The 26,444-nt window shown below is 43.6% G+C and overlaps 1 protein-coding gene across 3 annotated transcripts in view; it reads right to left on the bottom strand.

Moving 5' to 3' along the window:
• Positions 1 to 13,315: 13,315 nt before the first annotated feature.
• The window catches only part of FAF1 (Fas associated factor 1), a 520,342-nt gene continuing 507,213 nt past the window's right edge, over positions 13,316 to 26,444 (bottom strand). For all 3 annotated transcript variants that reach the window (XM_023258678.2, XM_019836981.3, XM_019836980.3), the window contains one exon: positions 13,316 to 13,570. In XM_023258678.2, the coding sequence (XP_023114446.1) occupies positions 13,487 to 13,570 (84 nt within the window). In that variant the 3' untranslated portion in view covers positions 13,316 to 13,486. The remainder of the gene's footprint in view (positions 13,571 to 26,444) is intronic.

Consider the following 26,444-nt stretch of genomic DNA (forward strand, 5'->3'; position numbering starts at 1 on the left):
CCATCTGTTTGCCGGCTGCGGCACGTCCCGTTTAATTACCCTCCCGGCAGCCTAATAGAGATGATATTAAACTAAATCTTTCTGACATTAAAAGTAATTATCCCCAAACCGGTGGCTCCGGGACGGAATCGCTCCTCCCGTCCCCACCCCTCCCCTGGCCGCTCCAGATTCCGTTAGTTTGGCTGAAACTCTTTACCGGGAAAGGGGCGCGGAGAAAAGGGGGGAAGGAAGGTACCTTTGGGAGAAGGAATCTACGCGGGCTGCCCTATACACGCTGTTTTCCCGCACAACCACAGACGCACGAACACGCGTGTGGATACACTCACGTCTGTACACACACAGACCACGACATTTTCCTCCGGATCAACTCTCGCCATGTTAATTAAGAGTCTCAGCCGCGTGCACCCCTGCGTGGACAGAGAAGCGCAGCCTGGTTTGCTGTCCCCGCCCCCGAGCCCGCTACAATGGCCCTTTTACCGGGTCAAAGCCACGGATCCGGCCTAAACCGGGGCCAGGGACCCAGGCACAGTTCTGCAACCAGAAAGAACCTCTTTCATCGTGGCCCTTGACTTCTCGGGCGCTCTTCCTGTGAGGGGCCCTGCGCCTCGCGATTCCCCTCCAGGCCCTTAAGTCCCGCCAGAGTCTGCGAGGCAAGTTCTATTATTCCACTTGACAGGTGAGAGCACAGACCCAGGGAGGTGAGGTGACTGGGCCCCCATCTCAGAAGCAGTACGGGACAGAAAATAATTCGAACTCAGGAGACCAGAGGAGACCCCTACCCAAGGCCCAAGTTGTGCACGGTTCCAGGCACGGCGTCAGGCTGGGCGCGGCAGATGGAATTCTGGCCCGAGGCCCCTCTCCGCACCTCGCCCTCTGGGGCCCGCGGGACCCTCTGGTGCTCCGCCTCTCCCCGGGCCTTCGACCCCCTTCAGCAGAGGAGCGGGCCAGGGAGCCACCTGAGGGCGAAGCAGCGGTGGCACCGAGTTGAGAGCGCGGCGAGAATCCCCAGCCCAGAGCCCCTGAGCCCAGCCGGCCGCAGCCCTTCTTTGGATCAAGCCCGGGCGTCTGCAGGGTGCGTGCGGAAGCGGCGGCCGCCCAGTGTCGCCAGGCTTCCTGTCTCCACAGCTTTCTGGCTGGGCGCAGCTGAGCCTGGGACAAACGCTCGGAGAGTCCTGTTCATTGCCCAACTATTTGCTTGTATTTTTGAGCGCCTAATGTGTACCGCTACCCTGATAAACTCTTGATGTTGCGCTGGGTTGCTTGGTACCCACTCCTTGGGGGGAGGTGTGACGTTCCTCGTTTTAGAGAAAAGACCGCCGATGTTCAGCAAGGCCGGGAATTCAACTTGCCCGGGGTCACAGTGCGTCTGAGCGTCGAGGAAGATGGGAACCTAGATCCCATTCCCACTCAGGTTCTTTTCTTCTTACCTTCAGTTCCAGTTGGACAGCGTCAGACCTAGGGGCTTTCGTTCGGTTCGATTCCATTCAGTTGAGAGATGATTCACAGAAAATCGAGAGAACGGGTCTTTAATTTCATTCATTTTGAGTACCTAGTAAATGCCTTGGGGCTCGAGGATAAATCAGTTGTGATGGACCCTTAAAGTGTTCATGGACCAACTAGGGACACAGTCACCCATCAGTGACCTCACGATGAGAGACAGGGTTGAGGTGGGAGTGGAGAAAGGAGGGTTAAGGGAGACTTCCTGAAGAAAGGGATCCCTGAAGTGAAACGTTCAATTTCCCAAATCGAAACATTATTATTGTTTGTTCTGATAAGACATTACAAAACATTTTAGACAATTCAGTAAATTTGGAATTCCTTGTCTGTCTATTTACCGTTACAAAAATATACTTTTTGTTACTTGTTTTATATACAAATGTGATAAACATTTTTCATATTAATATATCTACATAACCTTAAAAATTGCTTAATATTTCAGTGTGTGGATGTACTTTAACTTAGCCAATTTCCTCTTGAGGTATTTTGTTTGTTTCCAATTTTTGCTACAATAAACATTACTACAATGAACATTCTTTGTGAATTTGCCTAATTATTTCCTTAGGATAAATTCTTAGAAATAAGATTGATTGGCCAGAGGCTTTTTTTTTTTTTTTTTTAAGGCTTTTGATAGCTACTTGTCAAATAGCCCCCAGGAAAGGTTGTGTCAACGAACACACTCAACAGTAATGTATCTTGCTGATCTTTTAAATCTTTGCCAATTCAGGCAGGAAAAAAAGAATCTTTTGTCATTGTAATTTGCATTTCCTTAGTTATTTCTTAGTTTTTCTTTATGTGTTAGTCACTTGTGTTTTTTTTTAAACTGTGTATATTCTTTGCTTATTTTTCTCTCACTGAGTTTCTCCTTTCCTTAATTTGTAATGGCTGTTTATATATTAAAGACAGTAGCATCCTCTTATCTGTAACATATGCTGCATTTCTCCCTTTTTGTTGTTTTATCCAGTTTTGCTGTTACACTGAAGTTTAATTTTTTTTTTATGTAGCCAAATCTGTCATTTTTTCTTTATAGATGCTTCTTTCTTTATAGATGCTTAAGCAAGGATTTTTCAAATCCAACTTTCTGAAAGCATTCACCTATATTTTGTATTAGCCCCTTTTCATATAAATGATTTACATTTATATCTTTAGTTCATTTGAAATTAAATTTGGTGGAAGCTGTGAAGTAGGTTTGTAACTTAATTCCCCCCCTCCAATGTTAGCCAGTTATCACAGCTTGTATCTAATGGTCCACCCTTTCCCCCTCTGCACTGATCATATATTATATACTGAATTCTCAGATGGCCTTAGGTCATTTCAGCACTTTTCTCTCTATGGAGCTATTTACTTTTGCACCAGGCTCACTAAAAAATTATTGTAGTTCTGTAATGTTTGGGAGGGCAAGCATCTTTCTGATTCCTGATTCTTCTTTTTTAAATACTCTTGCCAATTTTGGAAAGATAGTCACCTGAATAAATATTTTAGAATTTTTAAAGCTGGCTCCAAAGTGAAAGTAAAATTTTAAAAACCTTTGGAAATTTAATTTAACTGCCTTTAGAAATTAATTTGAGGGAGATTTATCCTATACATCTTCACAATATGGGATATTTCCATCTCGGACACAGTGTGACTTTCTTATTCACAACTTTTATGTCCCCTTGTAAATTTTGTCGTTTTGTTCCTTGAGTTGTTTTTTAAGCAAATTCTTTAGTATTTTATGTATCTATCGTGAACACATTGTTTCACCTATTGCAATGTCTAACTGGTTATGACAGGAGCATAAGAGAGTTACCGATCATAGTATATTTAGAGACCGGCCTCCTTGCTGACCCACTTTAAATGAGTTCTCACAGTTTCCCGGCGCTGAGTTTGGAAGGACCTGGAACTGACTAAGCTGAGGGAGGGAAGGGCGATTCTACACAGAGGAACCGGTGCGAAGGGCCAGTGATTTGTGCACGGAGTGCACCCACAGGGTGGTCTTTTTTGGACCTTCCTTCTCGTGGTCTTCTTCTTGCAAGAGAGCCTTTGGAAACAGCGATTCTAGGAATCAGCCCTGTGTGACCGTGGGCGAGTCGCCTCCCTGCTGGAATCGGATTGTTTGGAGAACAGCAGCCTCCAGGCCATCGCATGTGGGGAGAGAAGAATGCGAAGATGAAGGGCATCAGGGCTCTAGGCTCTTGGGCTGGATCAGCCGGGGTTTGAGTGCCGATGGCTCCTCGGAAGTGCGTGGGGTGTCCGCAGCCGCATACTCGCAGCCTGTAACCCTCAGGTCACTGACCAAAATGAACATATGGGGGAGGGGGAGGGGGCTAGAAGGGAGAGACCTAATCCATCTGCCCGGGCCACACACTCACACATACGCTAACCCACGCACCTTTGGCATCTTTCCCTCAAAGAGTTCTACTCAGACTTCCACCCTCCCCTCGCCCTCCTACCCCCACCCCCCACCCTGTCCCATTTCCTGCTGGGACTGCGCAGTCTCCTTCCAGACTGTGTATGGTGGGTGAGTTCCAAGCTGCATGACTGGCTCAGGGCCCGATACTGGTTGGGCCAGAGCCCAACATGTTAACTCTCTTTCCTGGCGGGGCCCCGTGTCAGGGTGGGGAAGTTGGCTGACAAGTAGGTGGCTTCCTGTCCCCCCCCCCGAAATGGGTTGAGACTCCAGGCTTGCAGTGACACAGATGCACAGATGCCTTCTCCAGGTGCTCAGGCCCAGGCCACACAGTTACCTGGAACACTTCTGTTCACTTTTTAGGACCCAGCACTCAGGTTGCCTCACTGTCTCTTGTTAGAGGCACAGTAGACACAGACCAACCCTGCAAGCTTAGTGCCTCTGCATTTTGCCCTCTCTGAAGCCTCACAGCTACCCATCTTCATCCCCAATTCATGTCAGAGGAAGCTGAGGCATGAAGAGGAAGTAACTTCCCAGAGTGATACAGCTCGGTGGGGGAGGGATGAGAACTGTTCTTTGCATCTGTGGAAGAGACTGGTGAGTCTAGGAGGTAGAGTTGAGGCCACTTCCCCTCAACCCCCACCCCGCCCAGTTCTCAGAACTGACCCCCTAGTAATAGGTGTAGGAGGGGTGGATGAAGGCACCCCTTCCTTTGGTGTTGGGTGCCTCTTTTCTTGGGGTTTTCTTCACTCCCTTTGGAGCATGTACACCCCCTCTCACCCCTCAGGACTGACCACACTCTGCTTTCATTTCTGGTGAAAATTCTGGCAGCACCTTAACACCTTTGGGCATAGCCTGGCTGAACATGGGTGCCAGTATGGTACATTCCCTCCTGTGTAAGATGGAAGCTTTCATGGGTCACTGTGAGGATTCAATGACACAATTCATGGAAAGTCCTTCTCGGTGTCTGACATGTAGAAAACACTCGGGGTATATTGGGTATTGTTATTTGTTAGTCAGTTGCTGAATGAACGATTCTTCTCTGTGCCTTCGCTCCAGAGGGGAAAACTGTTCCCTTCTCAGTACCCTTTTGCTTCCATTAGAAAAAGGACTGGGGAGCTGGGAGCTGATGACAGGTGACTTCTGCTCTTGAACCATAATCTGAAAACTCCCTCCAGAATCAGAATTCTGATGGAGTGTCATGGATTAGAGACCTTCTGGCAGGCCTGGGGTGCTCAAGGTCCCAGAGGGACTCTGGGCCATCTCCTTCCCTAGGTCACCTCATCTCCCCTACCCACCACTCTCTCCAGGGGCTCCATTAACCAGAACATGTTTGCTATGAAGCACAAAGTGATACTGCACCAGTGAGAAAGGAGCGGCACAGCCCAGAGCCCACCCCCAGCCTCTGGAAGCAGCCCCATCTGTCTCTTCTCAGGGCCTCCACTATTTTGGGCACAACATAGCCCTGCTGGTTCCTTGTGGGGCTCTGCAAAGGCAGGGGCTGGGTTCTTTTCCCCATGGCACAGTACCACTTTTATGCCAGAGAACATGGTCTTTCCCTTTGTGTCCATGACCTCCCATAGCATGTAAAAAATTCATAAAATGCACCTCGGTTTTTATATCAAGAACCTGAGGCATGTAGGTGATACTGCACAAGCTAGTTCCTCACTGATGCTTGATGTGGTTGAAGGCATGCCAGAATGGAGTCTTGCTCATTTCACTATTCTGGGCCTTAGTTTCTCCATCTGCAGAATAAGGAAAGGTAGACCTGCTGTATATGGAAATGCTCTGAAATGAGAAAAGGACTATGCAGACCCAGGCAGGAAGATGATGATTGCTATGTGGGATGCTCCATCCAGCTGAGACCTTGGCACTCTCCTTTAGAAATATAGCGAAGTTCCTGGCCTCCACACCTGATTTTCTTTACTTGTGTTTCCACTAGACTCCTCAAAACACAGAGAAAAGTTTCAGTAAGACTCTCCTTGTTGCCAACTCTTCAGAAAAATATCATGCAAATGTTACCAATGTGTGCCCAAGTAAGGCAGATAACATTTCCAGGGGCCTGGACTCCTGAGCACAGAGGAGCAGTCTCCATTTTGATCCTGTAGGATGCCTACATTTTGTAACTCTGGGATCTCAGATTGTCAGGCTAGGGCAGTGCCATTTATTACAGAATGGACTGGCCACAGCTCCTAGGTGGGGTTCATCTCTCCCAGAACAACTATCCAATCAGGGAGCCTCCTCTGGGTTCCCATGGTTCCTGGAACTTCTCTAGCATTGGCCACACTGCCCTGAAATTTGTGGCCTCATCCCAGCCTGGAAATTCTGAGCTGAGGGTAGAGGCTGAGAATCCAGTGTTTACCAAAAAACCTAAATGATGAATAGATGAGTGAAAACTGACCCCATCTCCATAAGGCAAAGAGCACTTAAGTAATACTTCAATTAAATGCAGGTCTAATGAAAATGCATGATGGAAAAAAAAAAAAGATTTGCTTTGGTGATAGACAGGGTTATGTTATATAGTAGTTATGAGACTTTGGGCAAATGATTTAACCTAAGCTTCAGTTTATCAATGTTTGAAACAGGGATAGTATGATCCATCTCACAGGGTAGTTTTGTAGTTCATTCATTCATATAACATTTACTGTCTGTGCCCTGTGCCAGGTCCAGTGGGGCAGACCAGTCATGGTCTATAAGGGAGACTTCTGTGCAAATAATCATAATAATATGATAAGTGCTCTGCTAGGGGCAAACACAGGGATTAGAGAGGCTCCTAACTTGTCCTGCTGATTCCATGAGGCTTTCTGGAGGAAAAGGAGTAGAATGGAGTAATAGCCTGAACTCTGGAGCCAAACCACCTGTGTTTGAATCCTGGCTCCTTGGTTTACTAGCTGTATGACCTTGAACAAATTACCTAATGTTTTGTTCCTCAGTTTGCTCACCAATAAAGTGGGGATATTAATAGCTCCTACTTCATAGGGTTGTTGTGAGTGAAGCATTTAGTGCCTGACATTCAATAAACATATCAATGTTCAATATATTATCAACAGCTATTTACCAAGCATCTATACAGTGCCAGCTCTGTGTGGAGTGATAAAACAACAGACCAGACTGACACAGACCTTACCCTTGTGGAATTTATACCTTAGGCAAAATCTGAGCTGAGTTTCAAAGTACAAATTGCCTCCTATCTAAGGAGAGTTTGCAAAGAGCAAAGGGCAGAGGAAGGAATTTCACAGGCAAGCAGAGCAGAAAAACTGCACAGGAGACAGAGGGGTTGGAGGAAACTAGTGGCAGGCAGTATCCTAGAAGGCAAGGGGGAAAGTGTGTGTGGGAATTTTTATATTCTATCACCTGTGGCTTAGAAGTTACAGCTACTAAAGCAGCTCAAGGATGGGGTGGGGGGCTTACTGATGAGGGGAAACAGAGCGGATATGGGCTTTGGGCTCAGATCCAGAGTGGAATTTCAGCTCCTCTCTACTAGCTGTATGTCTCTGGACAGTGACATAATTTCTCTGAGCCTCAGTTCCCCTAACTGTAAAATAAGGATACTAGTAAGAGTGACTTGGCAGATACTTCTGAAGATGGCATGGGGTGACACTGTGCAGGGCTTACCTGGGTATTCAACACCAACTCCTTTACCCTCTGTTTTTTCCCAGCAGCTCCAGTTGGTTTTGTTCCAGCTCCAATTAATTAACTGCTTCAGTAACCACTGGGTGCATGACTGCTATGTGCCAGACCCTGGGCTGGCTCTGGAAATAGATGATTATGACCTGTTCTCTGCCCTTACAATATTCCCAGATGAGCAAGGTGTTAGAGATGGAAGTGACCACCTGTACACAGACATCATTTCTTTGTTGAAACTCAGTTACTGAGTCAAAATTTACTGTGTGCTTACTATGTACTAGTCATTTTGCCAGGCCTTGAGGATAAGAAGTGACTCAGACCTTTTGGAGGGCTCAGGAGTCTGAGGTGGGGGCAGGAAGGACATGTGAGCTGAGAGTAACCATTCAGAGTGATCCACGCTACGAGAAGGGTAGCACAGAGCCGAAGATTCACAGCACAGGCACCCAACTTGGAGGGTGTGCAGAAGGTGTAGCAATGGTCAATGAAACCATTTTGGAGGAAATGAAGTCTAAACTGAAAGCGAAGGATAGAGGGGTGGTAGGAGTCTGGTGGTGATGGGAGAGCACTCAGGACAGAGGGGACAGTGTCCAAGGCCAGAGGTGATATGGAGCTGATGCTTTCAGGAAACTGCAGGTGACTCAGGAAGTGTGTTGAGGGCATGGCTGGAGGTAGATGGGAAGGGAGGTGGGGGCCAGATGAGAGGAGTTTTAAATCCAAGCCAAGAGTCTGGGTTTTATCTGGAGGGCAATGGGAAGCCTCTGAGGGTATGAAAACAGGGGTGTGGCATGGTGAGGCAGGTGTTTTAGAAAGCTCTTTCTGGCATCTGTGTGGTGACTGGTCTACAAGAGAGGGACTGGAGAAAGGGAGCTCAACTAGGATGTGGTTTTATAACGCAGGTGGGAGACAACAAAGGTCTAGGGAAGAAACGCCCATGGGAGAACAGACAAAGGAGCAGGGGATGGACTTCGGAGATGTCAAAGATGCAGAAGCTACAGGATGCTTCTTAAATCACTGCATGTATTTAAAAACAAAGGCATTGCTTAAAACTTGGCCCCTGACACACTGGGGAAGGAGTCATTTTGGAGAGCTAAATTTTCTATAGAAGTAAGGCTATACCCATTTTTGTATCCATCAACATTTAAAAAATGTTATGATTGTGACTATGTGAAACGCTTGGTAATATGTCATACTTTCCTTGAACGTGGCACTGCATTGCCATAAACACAGTAGGAGCTTTGGAGTCAAAGGTCTGGGTCCCAAACTCTGTTCTGCTCTTTTATAAGCTGTGGAACTCAGGCTAGTTAGACTTTACCTCTCAGAGCTTGTTTCTTCTTCAAAATAAGGTCAAGATCACCCAGTCGACAGGGTTGTTGTGGGGTTACATGACGTAATGTATGTACTGCTCTGAGCACATTACTTAGTACATCCTAAATGCTCAGCAAGTTAGTCTCCTCTTCCCTCCTTCCCATGATGCCCCAGGATTAGCCTCTGGACACCAGTAACAGTGACACTTTGTGCAGGGGTCTTTACTCTTCCCTGTAGGGAAGAGTAAGTTCTCTTGGAATTCTTCTGCTTCTCGTATTTTCTGTGTCCTCCCCCATAAATGGCCACTTGTCACTGCTATCATCATTCCCTCTCTTTTCCTTAATCCACCCCTCCCCCTACCATGTGAGTTTGTAGACCAGATAATAGCTAACTGCTCTACATGTTAACTAATTGCTAAATGTTAGTTCATTTAATCTTCAGAATCTTATCAACTAGGTACTGTTGTTACCTTTTTTTTTTTTTAGCTAAAAAGTGAGGCACAAGAAGGTGAAGTGACTTCCAAAGGGCACACTACTAGTAAGTGCAGGAGTGGCTTGGATCCAGGCAATATGGCTCTAGAGGCTATGCTCTTAGCCACACATTGTATCACCTCTCACAACTGAGAACAACTAATAATGTGCAAATTGAGAGTTAACAGAATGAAGACTGGAGAGCAAGTCTCTTTTATTGGTATTTCCTTTCAGACCAGGCTTTCAAAATACAGCAGGGAGGAGCTGTAAGGCCAGTTGGGGTTGTTAGAGGTCACCTTCCAAAGCAGATTATTTGAGACAAGAGAAGCACTAAATGCAGAGGGAGGTTCAAGTCAAGAAAGCCCAACTGTTGTATCTCACCCTCTTTGGGGGGTGTAGCTTTCTTTTAGATGAAAGTGTGGCTTGATGAAAAGAAATGAACTTCCCAAATAGTCTGATGGTATCTGCATAAATGGTGGTTCTGCATTTTCTGGCATCAATATTACCCAGTGAGAATCTGATGAATACAGATTTCCTCTTCCAGAAAACTACACATTTAACTTTTTATACACAATTTAGGGGTTGCCAAGCTCCATTCTTGGACATAAAATTTAGACATTTGCTATAAAGAGCTGTGAAACTGAAAATCAGAACCTCGGGCTCGAGTGTGGACTCTTGTATTGACATCCTGTGTGACTTCAGGCAAGCGCTGCCCTTTGAGCCCCACATGCAAAGATGGAATAATCATCTCTGCCCTGCTTCTCTCACTGCAGTGGGCCATGGTGATGTGTGTAGAAGGGGTGGGAAACTGCAAAATGCTATCTGAATGCATCAGGACATGGAGGTTCAGAGAGGTTACTCACCTTAAGGTCACACAGTTATTAAGTGGCAAGACTAAGGTTCAAACTGGAAGACCCTAAAATCTCATGTGTGTGTGTGTGTGAGAGAGAGAGAGAGAGAGAGAGAGAGAGAGAGAGAGAGAGAGACAGAGAGTGAGGAGAGAGGGAGAGGAGGTGGGAGAGCAAAAGACAGAGAGAGAGAGAGAGAGAGAGAAATAGCTCCCTCTAAGAATTTTTAAAAGGATCAAATGAGATAATGCATATGAAAGGGTCACATAGGTTGTGAAGTGTGATGTTTAAGTGATTACTCGTGGACTGAATTTAGGATTCCATGTTCCAGCTACCTATGGGATCTGGGACTGGGACTGCTGAGAGGGATGGTAGAAATGTGCCAGTGATCCTGCTCATGGGGACAATTAAGACGCTCTCCCCCTATCCAAATGAACAACTTCTGTGCTTTTGGGAAAATCTGCCAGAGCTGTGCAACATCTTTAAACCCACTGACCAGCATACTCAGGTCAGCATGTGTAGCTTTGGGAGTAGCGATTTTAATACAACCACAAACTTATTTTATGTTTATAATGTCACCAAATAAAACTTATAAAAGCCCAAATCCTATTCTCCTACATTAAAAAAGAAAGATTCCATAAAAGTCTCATCCAACTCAAGACTTTGGACGCTTACAATTCAGAGATGAACACCTGTGTGTCCCATAAAACTAGTGGTGCCAGAGCATGGCAACACTGCAAACCAGAAACCTCCCCAAACTGCACCTTCTTAGAGACTGTGGAATATTGTCAATACTTGCTTAAAACTTCAAACTAATGCTTCAAACATACAGCTGATAATCTGAGAAACACTAAGGAATGAACTGGAACAGGAGTGAGGATGACAAGGAGCCCTGGAACTTCACCGTTAACAGCTGGGCATAAGAACACTGAGCACTTGTTCTGACTGACTCACTGCATCTGGAGGCTGGGATGCAAAGCGCAAGGGAGTTTTAAAGGTATGAGGAAGAATTGCCAAAAGACATCACTATTTCTGTGATAGCAGAAATGACTTAATAGCTCCTCTTGTGATAGCAAGTTGCTTAATGTTTTTCTTAGAACCTAACTTTATGCAAATTGTTTTAATGTTGTACTTGTTGGAAAAAGCCTAAAACTGCTTTGGTCTCCTGTTCTGGAGTTCGACAGAACAGAATGGCATCAGTCAACAGTGACAATTAGCTGAGGCCTTTCAGGGCAATGAGGGCCTATAGGATAGGATTTCATGAGACCTGAGTAAGGAGAATCTCTCAAGTCAGGGTCGAAAAAGGAAGCACTTAATAACTTCTATGAAATCAGTTTCAGAATAAAGTCTGTACCACTGGAATACAGAAGTGAAGATGACAGGGCAGAACAATATGATGAAGTCAAACTTAAATCCGACAGAACAGGTTAAACATGAAAGTGAATTCAGAGTCCTGTCTCTCCACCCCCACCCACACTCTTGCTGCTGTTCCTAAGTATGGTCTGCATTCAGGGCTATAGCTTCTGCATGGCAGCTACAGAACAAGGTCTCCCTGGAAAAAGAAGAGCTGGTGCCCTAGTGCATCTGTAGCATTGGAGATGACTATCTTGTGGGACCACCAGGTAGGAAGGTAGGTGTGGACCGCCCCCACCCCCCAAAAAAAGGGAGGTAGGAGTGGAGCCAGAGAGGAAGTGCTCCCTCCACAGTGGGTCTCTTTTCCTTTCAGTCTCCCTGGGAGACCTCTGGGGCCAGAGAAGGCCTGCACCTAAGTAGATGGAGCACTGGTCTGTTAGGAACACATCTCTTTCTTGTAAGAAAGTGTTCAGGGGAGGTCCCTGTTTGGAGCATCAGAGAAAAGACACAAGGTGGAATTTTCCTGGCCAATATCCACTTCCAGGCAAAGGGAAAATGACTAAACATATCTTAGGCTTCAGTTGGAGTGTTCTAAGGAAACCTTGACTTGGGCCAGGGGAAAAAACCAGCACTTAGACTATACTTTGGACAAATAGAGAATGTCAAAATCAGAATCCTAATCCCTGGGATAGAGACCACAGGTGACATAAAAACAGATGTGGAGAAACATTCCAAGACCAAAAAGAAATCACTGGATGTGAAGGCATAAATAGTGCTTCTGTGAACTAAACTTCAAACCCCAAATCCACAGATTAACAAAAACCCACAGTTACTAAACTGTCCCCAAATTATTATATGTAGATTCAGGCAACACAGGTCTTCTGAGCTGAGCCCCCAAGTTTGCTCTCTTAAATACATGTAGTCAGAATTTTCAGCCATAGGATGGCATCCCTTTCATTTGAGAAGGGGACCCAATATCTAATACTAAAACATTAAAAGAGTGAAATAGTGGAGCAAGGTTTTATAGAGGCTCAGAGTCCATGGGGTGACTGATCAGAGTTTGGTGATAGACAAGGTGCTTAAAACAAGAGATAACAGGGTCCAAACGCACGGTGGAGTGGAGGGAGGGAAAAGCAGGAGAGAACTGTGTTCAGTGTACACTGAAGGATCAGCAACATGGGAGCTGGTATCTGCCCAAATGCAAACCTAACAGCAGTTCCCCGCAGCTGGGCGAGATACCAAAGTCCTGGTACTGGTCCTCTTCACACTATCTCTATATTCACATAATGTGCTTAAACAGTTTCCCATGTTGCATGGGAACAGCAAATACCTCCTAGGTGGAACCCGGAGACCCGAGGGAGCAGCAGTAAATAAGTATCTTGCATATAGGTCGAATGCAGTCCTCACACACACCTTACATCTTAGTAAAGAAGTCAGAAAGTACCAACAAAGATGATATGCTTTTTTTCCTACAACAATGTTTAATCTCCATGCTGAGAAGTCCCATTTAACTTATTTCCCCCATGCCTTTTAAAATTAGGTGACAGAGTAGAAATCCAGTCATGAAAATAAAAAGGCAGAGGTGGATGAGCCCTGGCTCAATGAGACACATCAAATACATAGCATCCTGGTGTCACAGGGCAGACAGAACTGTCCTAGACAGTGTGGGGAAAAGATGGGCACTCGAGAGGTAAAAATTCTACTTCGTGATGACTCACACTTGAACGGTGCATTAGTCATTGAACAAGGGCGAGGTGAAGGGGATAAGGGAGGGTGGTAGAGTTGTAATTCTCTATGAGGGGTGGGAACATATACTCATGGATGGGAACTTTTAAGTAGCTATGTTTATTATTACTTTTTTCCAGCAATCTTGCAAGAGGCAGAGTGTGACACTGAATTGAGTGAGACGAGCGTGTAGGTGGGTTGGCGAGGAGCCCTTCTCTTGACGCAGGCCTCTGGCTTGTCAAGGAATGGCTGGTTCCACTGCTGGGCTGTGTTTACTCTTTTGCTTCAAGGAAAAGGGTTTCTTGAGGGAACAACTTTACCTCCAATAGTGATTTATTTGGGTCCAGCTGGGTTACCTAAAAAGAAAGAAAATATATTCAAAAGACTGGCACAAGCACTGTTTTCTCCACATGGCATTCAGATCCTGTCTGTGCACCCTGACTCTCAGTCTGCTAAGCAGCGGCATGAACATTTCCAAACCTGTTCTCTTATTTGATCCTCACAATAAACCTATGACGTAGGTGGAGTTATTACCATCTTATAACAGAGGAAACCAGGCTCATAGAGGTCGAATCTCATAGTTGAGTGGAAAAACTAGCATTTGACCACAGGGCAGGCATAGCTTCAGGAGACTGGACCTCTTCCTGGGCAAGTGGAAGGTCCTTTGCCTCCTACATAGCTCAGCTTGGCTGACGGGAGCCCCTAAGGAAAGGGTGTTGGCTGAACAGCTGGTTGGCACTCCTGGGAACTTCTGCTTGATTAACTCCCCACAGCATGGAAGGACTTTTCTGCTTGGTGGGAAAAGAGCTAAGCCTTTGGGGCTGATATGGCTAAACCTTCCTGTAGTAAACTGGACAATGTGTATTCTGCCATACCCAAAGATCAATATCCTCCACTGAGGACACTCTCCCTAGGAAGGGATATCAACAATCTCCTTGGTGGAGTGGGAGGATTTTTAGTTTGAAAAAGTGAGTCAATGCCACAATAAGACTTTATATTTTAGAAATTAAAAAAAAATCATTATTTTATAATATGAACTGTTGGGAGTAAAGCTAGACAAAATCTTGGCTCAGTTGGGATAGGCTAATCATACAGGAACCCTATATTAGGTTTATGACCCCTTAGGCCAGGGCAGGGGTGGAGGATTTATGAATCTGAGAGTGAGAGAAAGAAACAAAGTTTTCTTATTTATCAGAAGGGAATATAAATTTTAAAAAGTTAAGAAATAGTAGTGTAGTGGAAGGGACAGTGGGGCTCTGGAACCAGAAAGATTCTGGTTTCAATCACAGCTGTGTTGGCTATTAGCTTTGTGGCTTTGAAGTTAATATGAACCTTGCATGACTGATGTGTGGATTAAATGAGAAAAAAAATATATAATTAGCACAGTGTCTGGCACAGAGTAGGTGTTCAGTGAAGGCTCCTGTGTATGTGAGTAACCGTAAGGATGGACAGACAGATCAATGGATAGTTCTGAGTGTGTGTGATGGGAGGCCAGGTAGTCTGCTATGTGAGAGACAGGGGCTCTGGGCCAGCAGTCTGCAGAGTGTACAGCATTTGAAGCCAGCAATCTTGTCCTCTGCTCAACTCAAGCCACACCTAATGAGATGGCTCTGCTTGCTTTCTCCTAGCCGAGGGGGATGGGGTCCCTGAGAGGCTTGGTGTCACAAGCAGGCTGGCGAGCTGAAGGAGGAACACGATCTTTGACTGTATCCAGATGGAAACCTGGTATGCCCAGGAGGGTCATTAAGGAGACACAACCACCTCCAGAATCCTCTCTGCTTATACAGACCCCAGAGCAAAGGGGCTCTACTGGTATCTCTTGGGTTCTGGGCAGATGGGCAGGCAAGACGGTGGGGAGGGCCCAGCCTGCTGTCTGTCTTCCAATGCACGGGGGGCAAGCTGCTGGCAAATGTTTACCCACTTCCCCAATTAACATACAATATTGTGCTGTCTTTTGTCAACAGAGCCTCTGCTTCAGACTCGTTGGTATTTTTTGCCCAGCTGCTTTGTCTATTGTTCTTAATTAACATGCCAGAGCTCTTCCGGCATCTTCTACTTTGTTATTTGTAGTTTGTAAATATGATGTTTGTTGGGAGAAACCATAATCATAACAGTGCCAGAACTATGCAGACTGGCAGAAAAATTATGCTATATAGCAAAACAGGCTGGGAGGCTGCCTGCTCCCTGCTCCCTCCTTGCACCCTGCTTAAGTTGTCAACATGCAAGGTCAGAGGTTCAGAAAACATACCCAGTTTTCTTAGACTCAGTGCCCAAGAAAAGTTAAGGGATTTTCTCTGTTTTTTGGGGTGAGATGGCTGGGGCTTGAAAAGGAGGAAAATAAAGTTTCTCAAATCCTGTTACATGCCAGGGACTTTATATTATCTCATTTAATTCCTGTAACAACCATGCAAGGTGGGTAGAGATGACAAAACTGAGACTCAAAGTTGTAGTCACTTGTTTAAGGCCACATGGTAAGGGTCTGTCTATACAGCATAATGGTTAAAAAGGCTGAAGCAAACTTAGATTCAAATCCTTGCTGTCACTCTAGTAGCTATAGACCTTGAAGAAATTATAGAACCAGAGAGCCTAGGTTTTCCCATCTTTAAGATGAGAATAATCAGTTTCACATTCATAGGTTGGTGTGATGGTTAAATGGAATATTAGTAAAGTGTCTGGTACACTGCCCAAGCCAGTACTTGCTCAGTTGGTGGCAGCCATTACTGGCTGGAATGTTGCCTTGGGGAGGGGTCCTGGTCTAACCTCAGAGCTGGAGCTTTCCCCTGAGGCCTCTTGGGGAGGCACCAGGCTGCCTTCTTATTTCTGCCCTGCTGCCCTTAGGTAATGCCTCAGTATCTGGAGACCCCCTTTGATAGCCTCAGTGGGGCTGTGCTGAACTACTTCACAGCAAACATGGCTATTTGGGGGCTGCTCCTTCTGGTACCCCAGATCAGAAGCACTATTTTTTTCTTTGAAGAGCATTTTAGACAGGAATTTTCAAAATGAACAAGGACAACCTCTGCTTCCATTTTTATTTGACTGTCTTGGACAAAAAGACTGTGGGGAACCTAGGGGGATGAGGTTTTCCCCTGCAAGATAGATGGCCCAGTGTTCTGGGTCCCACTTAAGAAGGATGTGGGGGCACCTGGCTGGGTCAGTTGTTGAGTGTCCCCGGCTTCGGCTCAGGTCATGATCTCATGATTCTTGAGTTCGAGCCCCACATCAGGCTCACTGCTGTCAGTGCAGACCCTGCTTCAGATCCTTTGTCTCCCACTCTCTGCCCCTCCCCCCTCTTGCACTCTTTCTCTCTCTCTCTCAAAAAAAAAGAAAACATTAAAAGAAGGAGAAGGAGAAGGAGGAGAAGGAGGAGAAGGGGAAGAAGAAGAAGAAGGAGGAGAAGGAGAAGGAGAAGGAGAAGGAGAAGGAGAAGGAGAAGGAGGAGAAAAAGAAGAAGAATGTAGAGCATGCTAGAAGGGACCTCCAGGCAGGGAAGAGCCTAAAAACCACATTCTCTGAGAAATGGCTGAAGAGTGGGAGAGAGAGGAACTGAGACGTGGTGGTGGTGGTGGCTGCTACAGGGGAAGGGCTACCTGAAGGACTACCAAGTAGATCAGATGTGTTATTCGTGTTATTCACTGTGCCAATGGGCAGAGCTTGGACTGGTGAGCTAAAATCGCAGGGGAAGCAGAATTCAGGTGGTCAGAAAGAACTTTTTAACAGAGCAGCAGCTGCTGGTGTGCTACTGTGCTACTTTCTTCTTCCTCCTTCTGTTGTTTTCTTCTTGTTCTTCATAACCATCATCATAGCAGCAACTAGCATTTACTGAGTACCTACAATGTAGCTAGAACCGTGCTAAGTGCTTTATATAGAGTACCTTAACCATTCCTCAAAAAGTCAAATGAAGTAGGTATTATTATTGCCATTTTATAGTTGAAGATACCATGGGTTATCCTGCTCAAGGTACAGATAGAATAAGATCTCACACTCAAGTCTGTCTGACTCCAAAGCTCATAACCAGAATGCTTCTGACTAACATGTCAATAGGCTGCCTTGTGGAAGTGGAGAAGTAGGGAGGGGAGGGGAGAATGAGTACATTCTCTGTTGACCCTCAAAGCATTCAAATAAGGGTATATTTGAGAAGATCATGAAGATAATAATAATGGCTAACATTTATTAAGCATTCATTTTGTAACGGGCATATTCCAAGCATTTTACATTTATAAGATAACTTAATTCTCATACTAATCTTCTGAAGTAGGTATAATTATTATTTCCATTATACAGATGAGAAAACTGATGATCCATGGAACACATTAAGTAACTCACCCAAAGTCTCAACGCTACTCAGGAAAGAGCCAGAATGTGAATCTAGCTTTGGAATCCATATGTAGAACCACTAGAATATTCAGCCCGAGGTGTGGCTACGAGTAGGATCCACCCAGACAAAAAAGTTGGATGAGATGGCCCTGAGGTTGTTTCTAACCAAGCTTCCAAGAGAGAAGATCTTCACTTTAAGAATGGCAAAAGATCAAGGGTCAGGAAAAAAAAAACCCTGAAATGTTTATAAAATACGAATACAAAAACCCAAACTGAGCTTGTGTTCTGCCATTTACTTGGGACTTTACTGAATTATTGACTCTCTAAATCAACAGAGAAACCCACCCTTTGGGACTCCTTGGGAGAAGAGGCGCATTCTCAGATAAGAGATATGGCCTGACTTTGTCTGTTAGAAAAGGAAAGTCAGTCATTTTGACATTTTATTCATTATACTTAGGAAAAGTGAATAATATATATTCTTATTAAATTAATATTTTAGCAATTCATCTTTGTGAAACTTATGTTAGCAAAAATGGAACAAACAAAGCTATTCTTTCCTAGATCAATTTTCTCAGCAGTTTGAACTTTCATATACATCTTATTTCTATTACTTCCCTGGGACTCAGTTCCTTTTTAAAAAAAGTCTAACATTGCTATTGAGAAAAATGTGAATCAATGTGACAGAATCTCATCCAGGCCACACCAAGTGAGTCCCAGAATGTTAGGGGGAGAAAGTTCCTTAAGTGCCAAAAGTCCAACCCCTTCATTTTCCACAGGTTGCCCACCTGAAGCTCAGAGAGGTCAAGTGACTTGGCCCAGGTCACACAGTTGATAAGAAGCAGAAGTAGTACTCTACCCTAGAATTTCTGACTTCTGTTTTGGGGTTCTTTCTAGCCACAACATTCTGCCTCTCACTTAAAAAAAAAACGAGCATAAATATACTACTACTACTACATTGGGGGCTACCTCAGAGCAGGAGCTGAGTGATAATAAAATAATAATAGTGGCAATATATGCATAGTACTTTATAGTTTACAACATATTTACACAAACATTGACTCACAATCATATAAGATAGATATTATTATCAGTTCTTGTTATTTTACTTAATTTTGTTAACAAAATTAATGCTTTTATTTTGAAACTGAATGAAGGTAAATTTGAATCTAATATTTTCACATTTAGGAAAAAATTCTAGCTTCAACAAATGTTGCTGGAACAACTTAACACTGACAGGCAAAAAGACTGGATCTAGATGCAGACCTTACATCTTTCCCAAAAAATTAACTCAAAATGGATTATAGACTTAAAGGTAAAACACAACACTAGAAGATATTCCTAGAAGATAACATAGGACAAAACCTAGATGACCTTGGCAATGGCTTTGATTTTTGAGATACATCACCAAAGGCACAATCCACAAAAGAAATAATTGATAAGCTGGACTTCATTAAAATTAAAAACTTCCGTGAAACACACTGTCAAGAGAATAAGAAGACAAACCATAGACTGAGGAAAAATATTTGCAAAAGACACATCTGATAAAGAATGATTATCCAAAATATACAAAGAATTTTTAAAACTCAACAATAAGATGAACAACCCAATTAAAAAATGGGCCAAAGAGCTTAAAGGCACCTCATCAAAGAAGATCTACTACAGATGGCAAATATGAAAAGATGCTCCACCACATCATATGCTATCAGAGAAATTAAAATTAAGATAAAAATGAGATACCACTACATGCCTATTAGAATCGCCAAAATCCAGAATATTGACAACACTAAATGCTGGTGAGGATGTGGAGCAACAGGAACTCTCATTCATTGCTGGTGGGAATGGAAAATGGCATAGCACTTTGGGAGACATGTGGTTTCTTACAAAACTGACCATATTCTTACTATATAATCCAGTAATTGTACTCCTTGGTATTTACCCAAAAGGAGCTGAAAACATGTCCACACGACAATCTACAAAAGTCTGTACACAGATGTTTATAGCACCTTTATTCACAATTGCCAAAACCTTGGAAGCATCTAAGATATCCTTCAGTAGGTGAACAGATAAATAAATTGTGATACATCCAGACAATGGGATATTATTCAACACTAGAAAAATGAGCTATTAAGCCATGAATAGACATGGAGGAAATCTTAAATGCTAAATCAAAGAAGCCAATCAAAAAGGCTACATACTGTATGATTCCAACTATATGACATTCTGGAAGAAGCAAAACTATGGAGACAGTAGAAAGCTCACTAGTTGCCAGAGGTTGGGATGGGTAGAGGGGATGAATAGGCAGAGCACAGAGGATTTTTAGGACAGTAAAAATACTCTGTATGATGCTATAATGATGGTTATATGTCATTATACATTTGTCCAAATCAATAGAATGTATAACACCAAGAGTAAACACTATATAAACTATATACCTCTGAGTGATAATGATGTGTTAATGTAGGCTCATCAGTTGTAACAAATGTACTACTCTGGTAGGGGATGTTGATAACAGAGAATGTTGATAATGGATAATGGGGGAGGATATACATGTAAGGGGGTATATGGGAACTCTCTGTACTTTCTGCTCAGTTTTGTTGTGAACATAAAACTGCTCTAAAATATAAAGTCTTAAAAAAACATGCTAGGTTGCATTTTTTTGAACGTTCCCAATGTATTTTAATAGCTTATGAGGGAAATGCACTGCAGTAGTACTTGAAAACCATGCATTGGGAATTAGCCACATTCTGTAGATTAGGAAATGAGATCCAGACATTGTGTTTGCCTATGATCGCACAGTATAAATGGTAGAGGCAGAACCAGAACCCAAGCCTTCTGACCTGTTTGTTTCCTTATAATTTCCATTATAACTATTCTCCCACCTCCTTCATGTGGTATAACTGTGTTCTCACTCTGTGAGTTACAGCCTTAAGGTTCAGTGTGTGGAATGGGGAAACAATAAACCACCAGTGGTTTCTATAATTTATTCTTGCTTTTAGAGTAAAATTTGCATTTCTGAAACTTCCGGCATCTTCAAGGGGAGAAAAGCTCTGTTCTCATATTTTCTGTAGTATTTGGCTGCTCTCCTCTGGGAGACCAATACCACCATTTTCTAGACTGTGTGCTGGCAGCACTGTGTGCAGAGGAGCCTTGCACAGCCTGATCCCCAGGAGCAGTCCCTTTGCTACACTGGCAGAAAGTTCACAATCTTTCTGTAGCCCACACAGACAGCAAACAGTAGAATCTCATCCATACCCCTTCTTCCTTCTTCTCCCTCCCACAGATGTGAAAGACAACCAGGTCCCATCCTCTACGTTAGAAAGACAGACAGACACATGACCACACAGCCTCTGCAAGCACTCACTCACCTTTCAGCCCTCAGCAAGTTCTCTCTCCTCCACATTCCTCTGTACTGACCGCCATGGCTGTATATTTATAATGGTGTCAGGATGTACAGGTTCCAGTTCTGGCTCTAGTGGTGGGACTTTGGACAAATCACTTTTCTTCTCTAAGTTTTAATTTTTGCATTTAAAAAAAAATGTGGGGGGGCAGTGTAATGATTCATTGAGGTCAACTGGGCTGCAGTTGAGCTTTGGAAACAAACACGTGGGTTCAAATTCCAGCTCTTGGCCATGCTCTAAGATGCTTAGAGATCCAGTTTCCTTCTCTATTGGGTGAAAGCATTGTTGTAGGGATTAAAATAACTATCATAGAGCCTCACACATGGAAGCAACTATAATTTAATATCTTCTTTATATCTTAGTAGATGTCATTTGTGTGGTGTGAGCTCCCCAATGATCTAGGGAGGGAGACTTGGGTTGGATTCCTTTGCTAAAACCTCCTCTCTGATGACCATCGATAAGTTATTTAATTTTCTGGTTCATTGTTTATTTATAATAGTGAGACATTTTTGCCACCCAGCATTGTTGTGAAGATTATAAGATGAAGCTTATAATCATGAAGCATTTATTTCATACTCCTGCTTCCACACAGAGGGACTCTGGGATGCTCTCCCCATTTCTCACACAGGGTGAGAGGAGATCTACCTGTTTGGTGAATATGGGAGAAGAATCTAAACTCAGCCCCTTCCTTTCCCTTTTCTGGAGCCAAACCTGCTCTCCTGTTACAAGGGGCCCGCACTGACCAGCTGTATACCCAGGACTGTGTGGGCAAGTCTGTCTCATTTAGGGACAAAGAATGTATCAGTAAGACCCCTGGCTGCAGATCCCAAGCCACAATCTCTGATCAACATGTTCAGTAACAAAGGTGATATTTGTATTCCCCCCGAGTCCTACTCTTTCTGTTGGTCTTATGTCTTTCAATTAGTCTTGGACAAGTGAAGTGAAGGGATATTATTTAAATGGCACTTAAAACCCCAAATGCCCCCACAACACTGAACAGGGGCTTAACAGTTATGATTGATGTAACTTGATGTAAGGGTCATAACTCTTTTTTTCTCAAAGTCTATTCTGCTTTGGTTAGAAGATGAGAGCAACCTTGTCAGGGCATTAATCAATTCTAAATTGCCACAAAAAAAAAAGCCTATTCTTAAAGACATGCTTTTTTTTTTTTATTAAAAGTTTATTTATTATTTTGAGAGAGAGAGCACCCCCACAAGTTGGGGAGGGGCAGAGAGAGAATCCAAGCAGACTTTGAGCTGTCAGCACGGAGTCTGACACGGTGTTTGGGGCTCTATCTCATGAACTATGAAATCATGACCTGAGCTGAAATCAAGAGTTGGACGCTTAATTGACTGAGCCACCCAGGTGCCCCAAAGACATGCTTCTTAAAACAAGTTATCTGAGGGGTGCTTGGGTGGCTCAGTTGGTTAAGCGTCTGACTTCAGCTCAGGTCATGATCTCACGGTCTGTGAGTTCGAGCCCCATGTCAGGCTCTGTGCTGACAGCTCAGCTCAGAGTCTGGAGCCTGCTTCAGATTCTGTGTCTCCCTCTCTCTGCTCCTTACCTGCTCGCACTCTCATTCTCTCTCTCTCTCTCTCTCTCTCTCTCTCTCTCTCTCTCAAAAATAAATAAACATTAAAGAAAAAAAAAAAACCAAGTTATCTGAACACAAAATGAATGTGCTGACAAACTTCCTCCTGAAGAATGTGTACATAACACACTTCAAATCCTGAGCTCTTTCTGCTCTAGGAGGCAGCACAAAGACTGCTTACGTAAGTTTCCAAATTAAAGTGAAGCTGAATATATATATCTCCTTTTGGTTCTGTTCAAAATTAGCATTTACTTTGAACATGAGAGAACAACTAATCTTTTGGTATAAGTAATCCATTCTGTTACTTCATTAAAAAAATGCACATTAAATCCTATAAATTTAAAAAATAATTACTAACATCATCATTAATAGTTACCATTTATTTGGCATTTTATAAGTGCCACATGCTATACTAGTTGCTTTATATATTATCTAATTAAATTGTCATAATAATCCTAAGAGGTAAGTACTCCTATTATTCCTATTTTATAGATGAATTCTTTGAGGTCAAAAATGGTTAGGGGATTTGCCCAGGATTACACAGGTAGAAAAGATAAGGCTAGAATTTGCACCCAGTTTTGTGAACTTCCAGCTTATATCAGATGCATCCCCCTTCATCATGTCTTATCCTACTTCTAAACAGGGAACAGGTAATGTGACTAACTGGCTTTCCTTTGAGCATAAAGAAAGCAGGCCTCTGCAACTTCATCACAGCCCGTTTTTCCTGTTGTGGTATGAGCTTTGTTCTTCCCCACAGGAACACAGGCTGTTTTTTGTTACTGTCAATGTGGTCTTAATAGCTAATTGTCCATTTTCTTTAACTACCTTCTGATGAGTTGGGAATCCCTAAAAAGAAAGGCCAGTTATACCCACAAAGTATCAGAGGGAGAACTTAAGACCTGATCTACTGGTCATATGCTGATCAGGGTGTGAAAAGACTTTGGTAACTGTAAAGTCTTTTGCAAACATAAGGGATTACCCATCATCACCATCATCACCAAGCAGGACAATGCCAGTTTTCACTCATAGCAACTTCTCTTCTATATTTGCTGAAGGTGGTAATGCAACCCTAAAAGGAAAATTCAGTCTGGAAGGGTGCCACTACGGGACTACTCTATAGCTTATTTCCATCCCAGCTTCCTGTGTAGTTTCTAGACCAACATGTCATCTTCTTGCATCATAGGTAAGAAGTAGCACTGGGACAAGACTTTCCAGAAAACAATGACAGATCTCCTCTTTCCATTATTAAACTGTGGTAGAATAACTGGTGTGCTACAGAGTGAGGTTGGGTGGGCTTTTGCAGCTGCAAAGAATAGGGTCCTACAAGACATTTTATCTCCTTGACTTTTTTTTTTTTAAGATGGGAAGAAGGGAGAATGAAAGAAAAGGTAAAGGAAGAACAAAGGGAGAGAAGACTAAAGTGGCAAAGGGATAAAAATTGTATCTTATAGGCTACCCTATCTGTTCTTTGTTTTATCACATTATAATAATGGTAACAGTTAACCATTTATTGGGAGCTTACTAGGTGCTAACTGTTCTAAATGGTTTACACTATACAACACTGTGAGGGAGGTGCTATTACTTTAGCTACCTCTCACTTTAAAAATGAGAAATAGAAGCTCAGACAATTATGTAACCTGCCTAAGACTGAACAGGCAGGAAGAGGCAGAATAAGGATCTAAAACTAGGTCTGGCTCCAAAGTCTGTGTTCTTAACCATCACACCAGATAGTATTAGTATTGCAGTCATACACTAGACTATTTATTTCTAAGTCTCGTACTTAGAAGGACCATCCTTTTCATGTAACTGAAGCACGTATCTCCCCAAAACAGAGTGTACTACTATGTCAGGCAATGGGAAAATATCACTATCTAGCTCCTCAATTATCACAAACCCAGTGATTGTTAGATCTGGAAGGGATTCTTAAGTTTATTTACTGAGAGAGAGAGAGAGAGAGAGAGAGAGAGAGAGAGACAGAGAGAGAGACAGAGAATCCTAAATAGGTTCTATGCTGTCAGTGCAAAGACCGATGTGGGGTTCAATCTCATGAACTGTGAGATCATGACCTAAGCTGAAATCAGGAGTCGGACACTTAACTGACTGAGCCACCCAGGTGCCCCTGGAAGTTTAAAAAAAAATTTTTTTTTAATGTTTATTTATTTTTGAGAGAGACAGAGACAGAATGCGAGTGGGTAGGAGCAGAGAGAGAGGGAGACACAGAAGCAGAAGCAGGCTCCAGGCTCTGAGCTGTCAGCACAGAGCCCGACATGGGGCTCAAACTCACAAGCTGTGAGGTCATGACCTCAGCCAAAGTCGGATGCTCCACCGACTGAGCCACCCAGGCGCCCCTGGAGGGGGTTTTTATCTCTGTAACAGATGAGGACAGACAAGTCCAGTGAGGGAAAAGAATTTACCCTAGATTACTTAGCATTCATGGCAGATGTGGGACCAAATCTAGATTCTTCATTCCCACTCTGTGCTTTTAGACAGGCTGTTAATGAGGACACAGGCTCTAAAGTGTTGCTAATGTCAAAATGGCCTCAAACTTGGCGCATTGTCAGGGAGACCCTGAACACCAAATGAAAGATGTGACCCTCTCCTTGCACTGGTATCCCTGGTGGTGTCTCTGGTCACTATACTATTAAACAATGATGTTAGTTTAATATCATCTAGTGGGGAAGCCCAGAGGGAATAGAGGGGCTTCTATCAAGATGGGTAGGGTGGGGGTGGGAAGGCAAGCCTCTTTAGTCTAGAAACAGAAGATCCTAGTGTACAGAGTGAACATAAAAAGCAAAAAAATAATAAAATAGTAGAGAACATAAAGAGAATGAGAACAGGCATGTGTCCTCATTCTGGGAAGGGGTTCCCAAGATTAGTCCCTCTTGGGCTCTAGAAGACATGATTTCAAGTAAATAAAAGAAGACCTACTTTATAGAATGGTTTGCAAGCTCACTGTCCCTGAAAGCCTAATAAATAGGGCATAGGCAAATTCACAAATGAGGATTCTATAGTGTGGCAAGAGAAATAAAGTGCAGATCAGCTCCAGTGCTGTGGCAGGTTATAGGTGTGCCAGGACCTTCTCATCCCTTAGGGCAACCAGAATCCTCAGGGCTGGGTTGCCTCTAACCCTGAGCAACTTAGTGTGGTTACCCCAAAGAGGCATACAAACGTTTTCAATGTGTGCAATGATTTGTAAAAGGCTAGAAGCACTGGTCTAGGGGACATGCCTCACTTTCAGAGGCTGATATCATGGAAGGCAGCCAGGTCCTTATATAAAAGGTTCCTAGGAGGCCTCTGATAAAAGATTGGTCTACAAAGCAACCACTATGCTTGTAGAGAAACCTGTTAACTGGACAGGTTCAGAACTGTTACCTCAGCTTAAAAACCTGAGAAACCCTGATTATTATCTGCCCTATAGTTTCACCACTAGGCATGGACTAAGTGCTAATTAGGGAGGCAGTAAGAATTCTAGTTCTGCATCTATGCTCTTGACCAAGTCATTGAACCTCCAGAAGACCCAAATTTCTCATCTGTGAGCTGGTGACAACATCACTCAACACCTAATAGGTTCTAACAGACTATTTCCCTCCGTGTCTTTATTTCACACTGTCACTTGAGAGAGTTGAACAAAATGTCTGATCCTGCCTCTCTTCTTAAATTTCTTACATGATTCCTTACTACAACAGGATAGTCCCCTTTTGCTTTGGCCACATTTTCCCAATTTCCCAATGGGTGGTGTTTCTGGCAAGGCTCATAGCATATCCATAATGGAAGAGATATGATTGGAAAGACAGTTTGGAGATAGATCATGAAGGGTTTGAATGTCTTATTAGGTTTAAACTTTTGAAAAAAACTTTTCTCCCTGGCTTCAGAGGGATCTGGAGGGGCATGCTCGATGTGCTCTTCAGGCAGAGTGGCTAGGGAGAA

This window comes from Felis catus, chromosome C1, assembly GCF_018350175.1.
Source record: "Felis catus isolate Fca126 chromosome C1, F.catus_Fca126_mat1.0, whole genome shotgun sequence".
In the NCBI taxonomy this organism is placed as follows: domain Eukaryota; kingdom Metazoa; phylum Chordata; class Mammalia; order Carnivora; family Felidae; genus Felis; species Felis catus.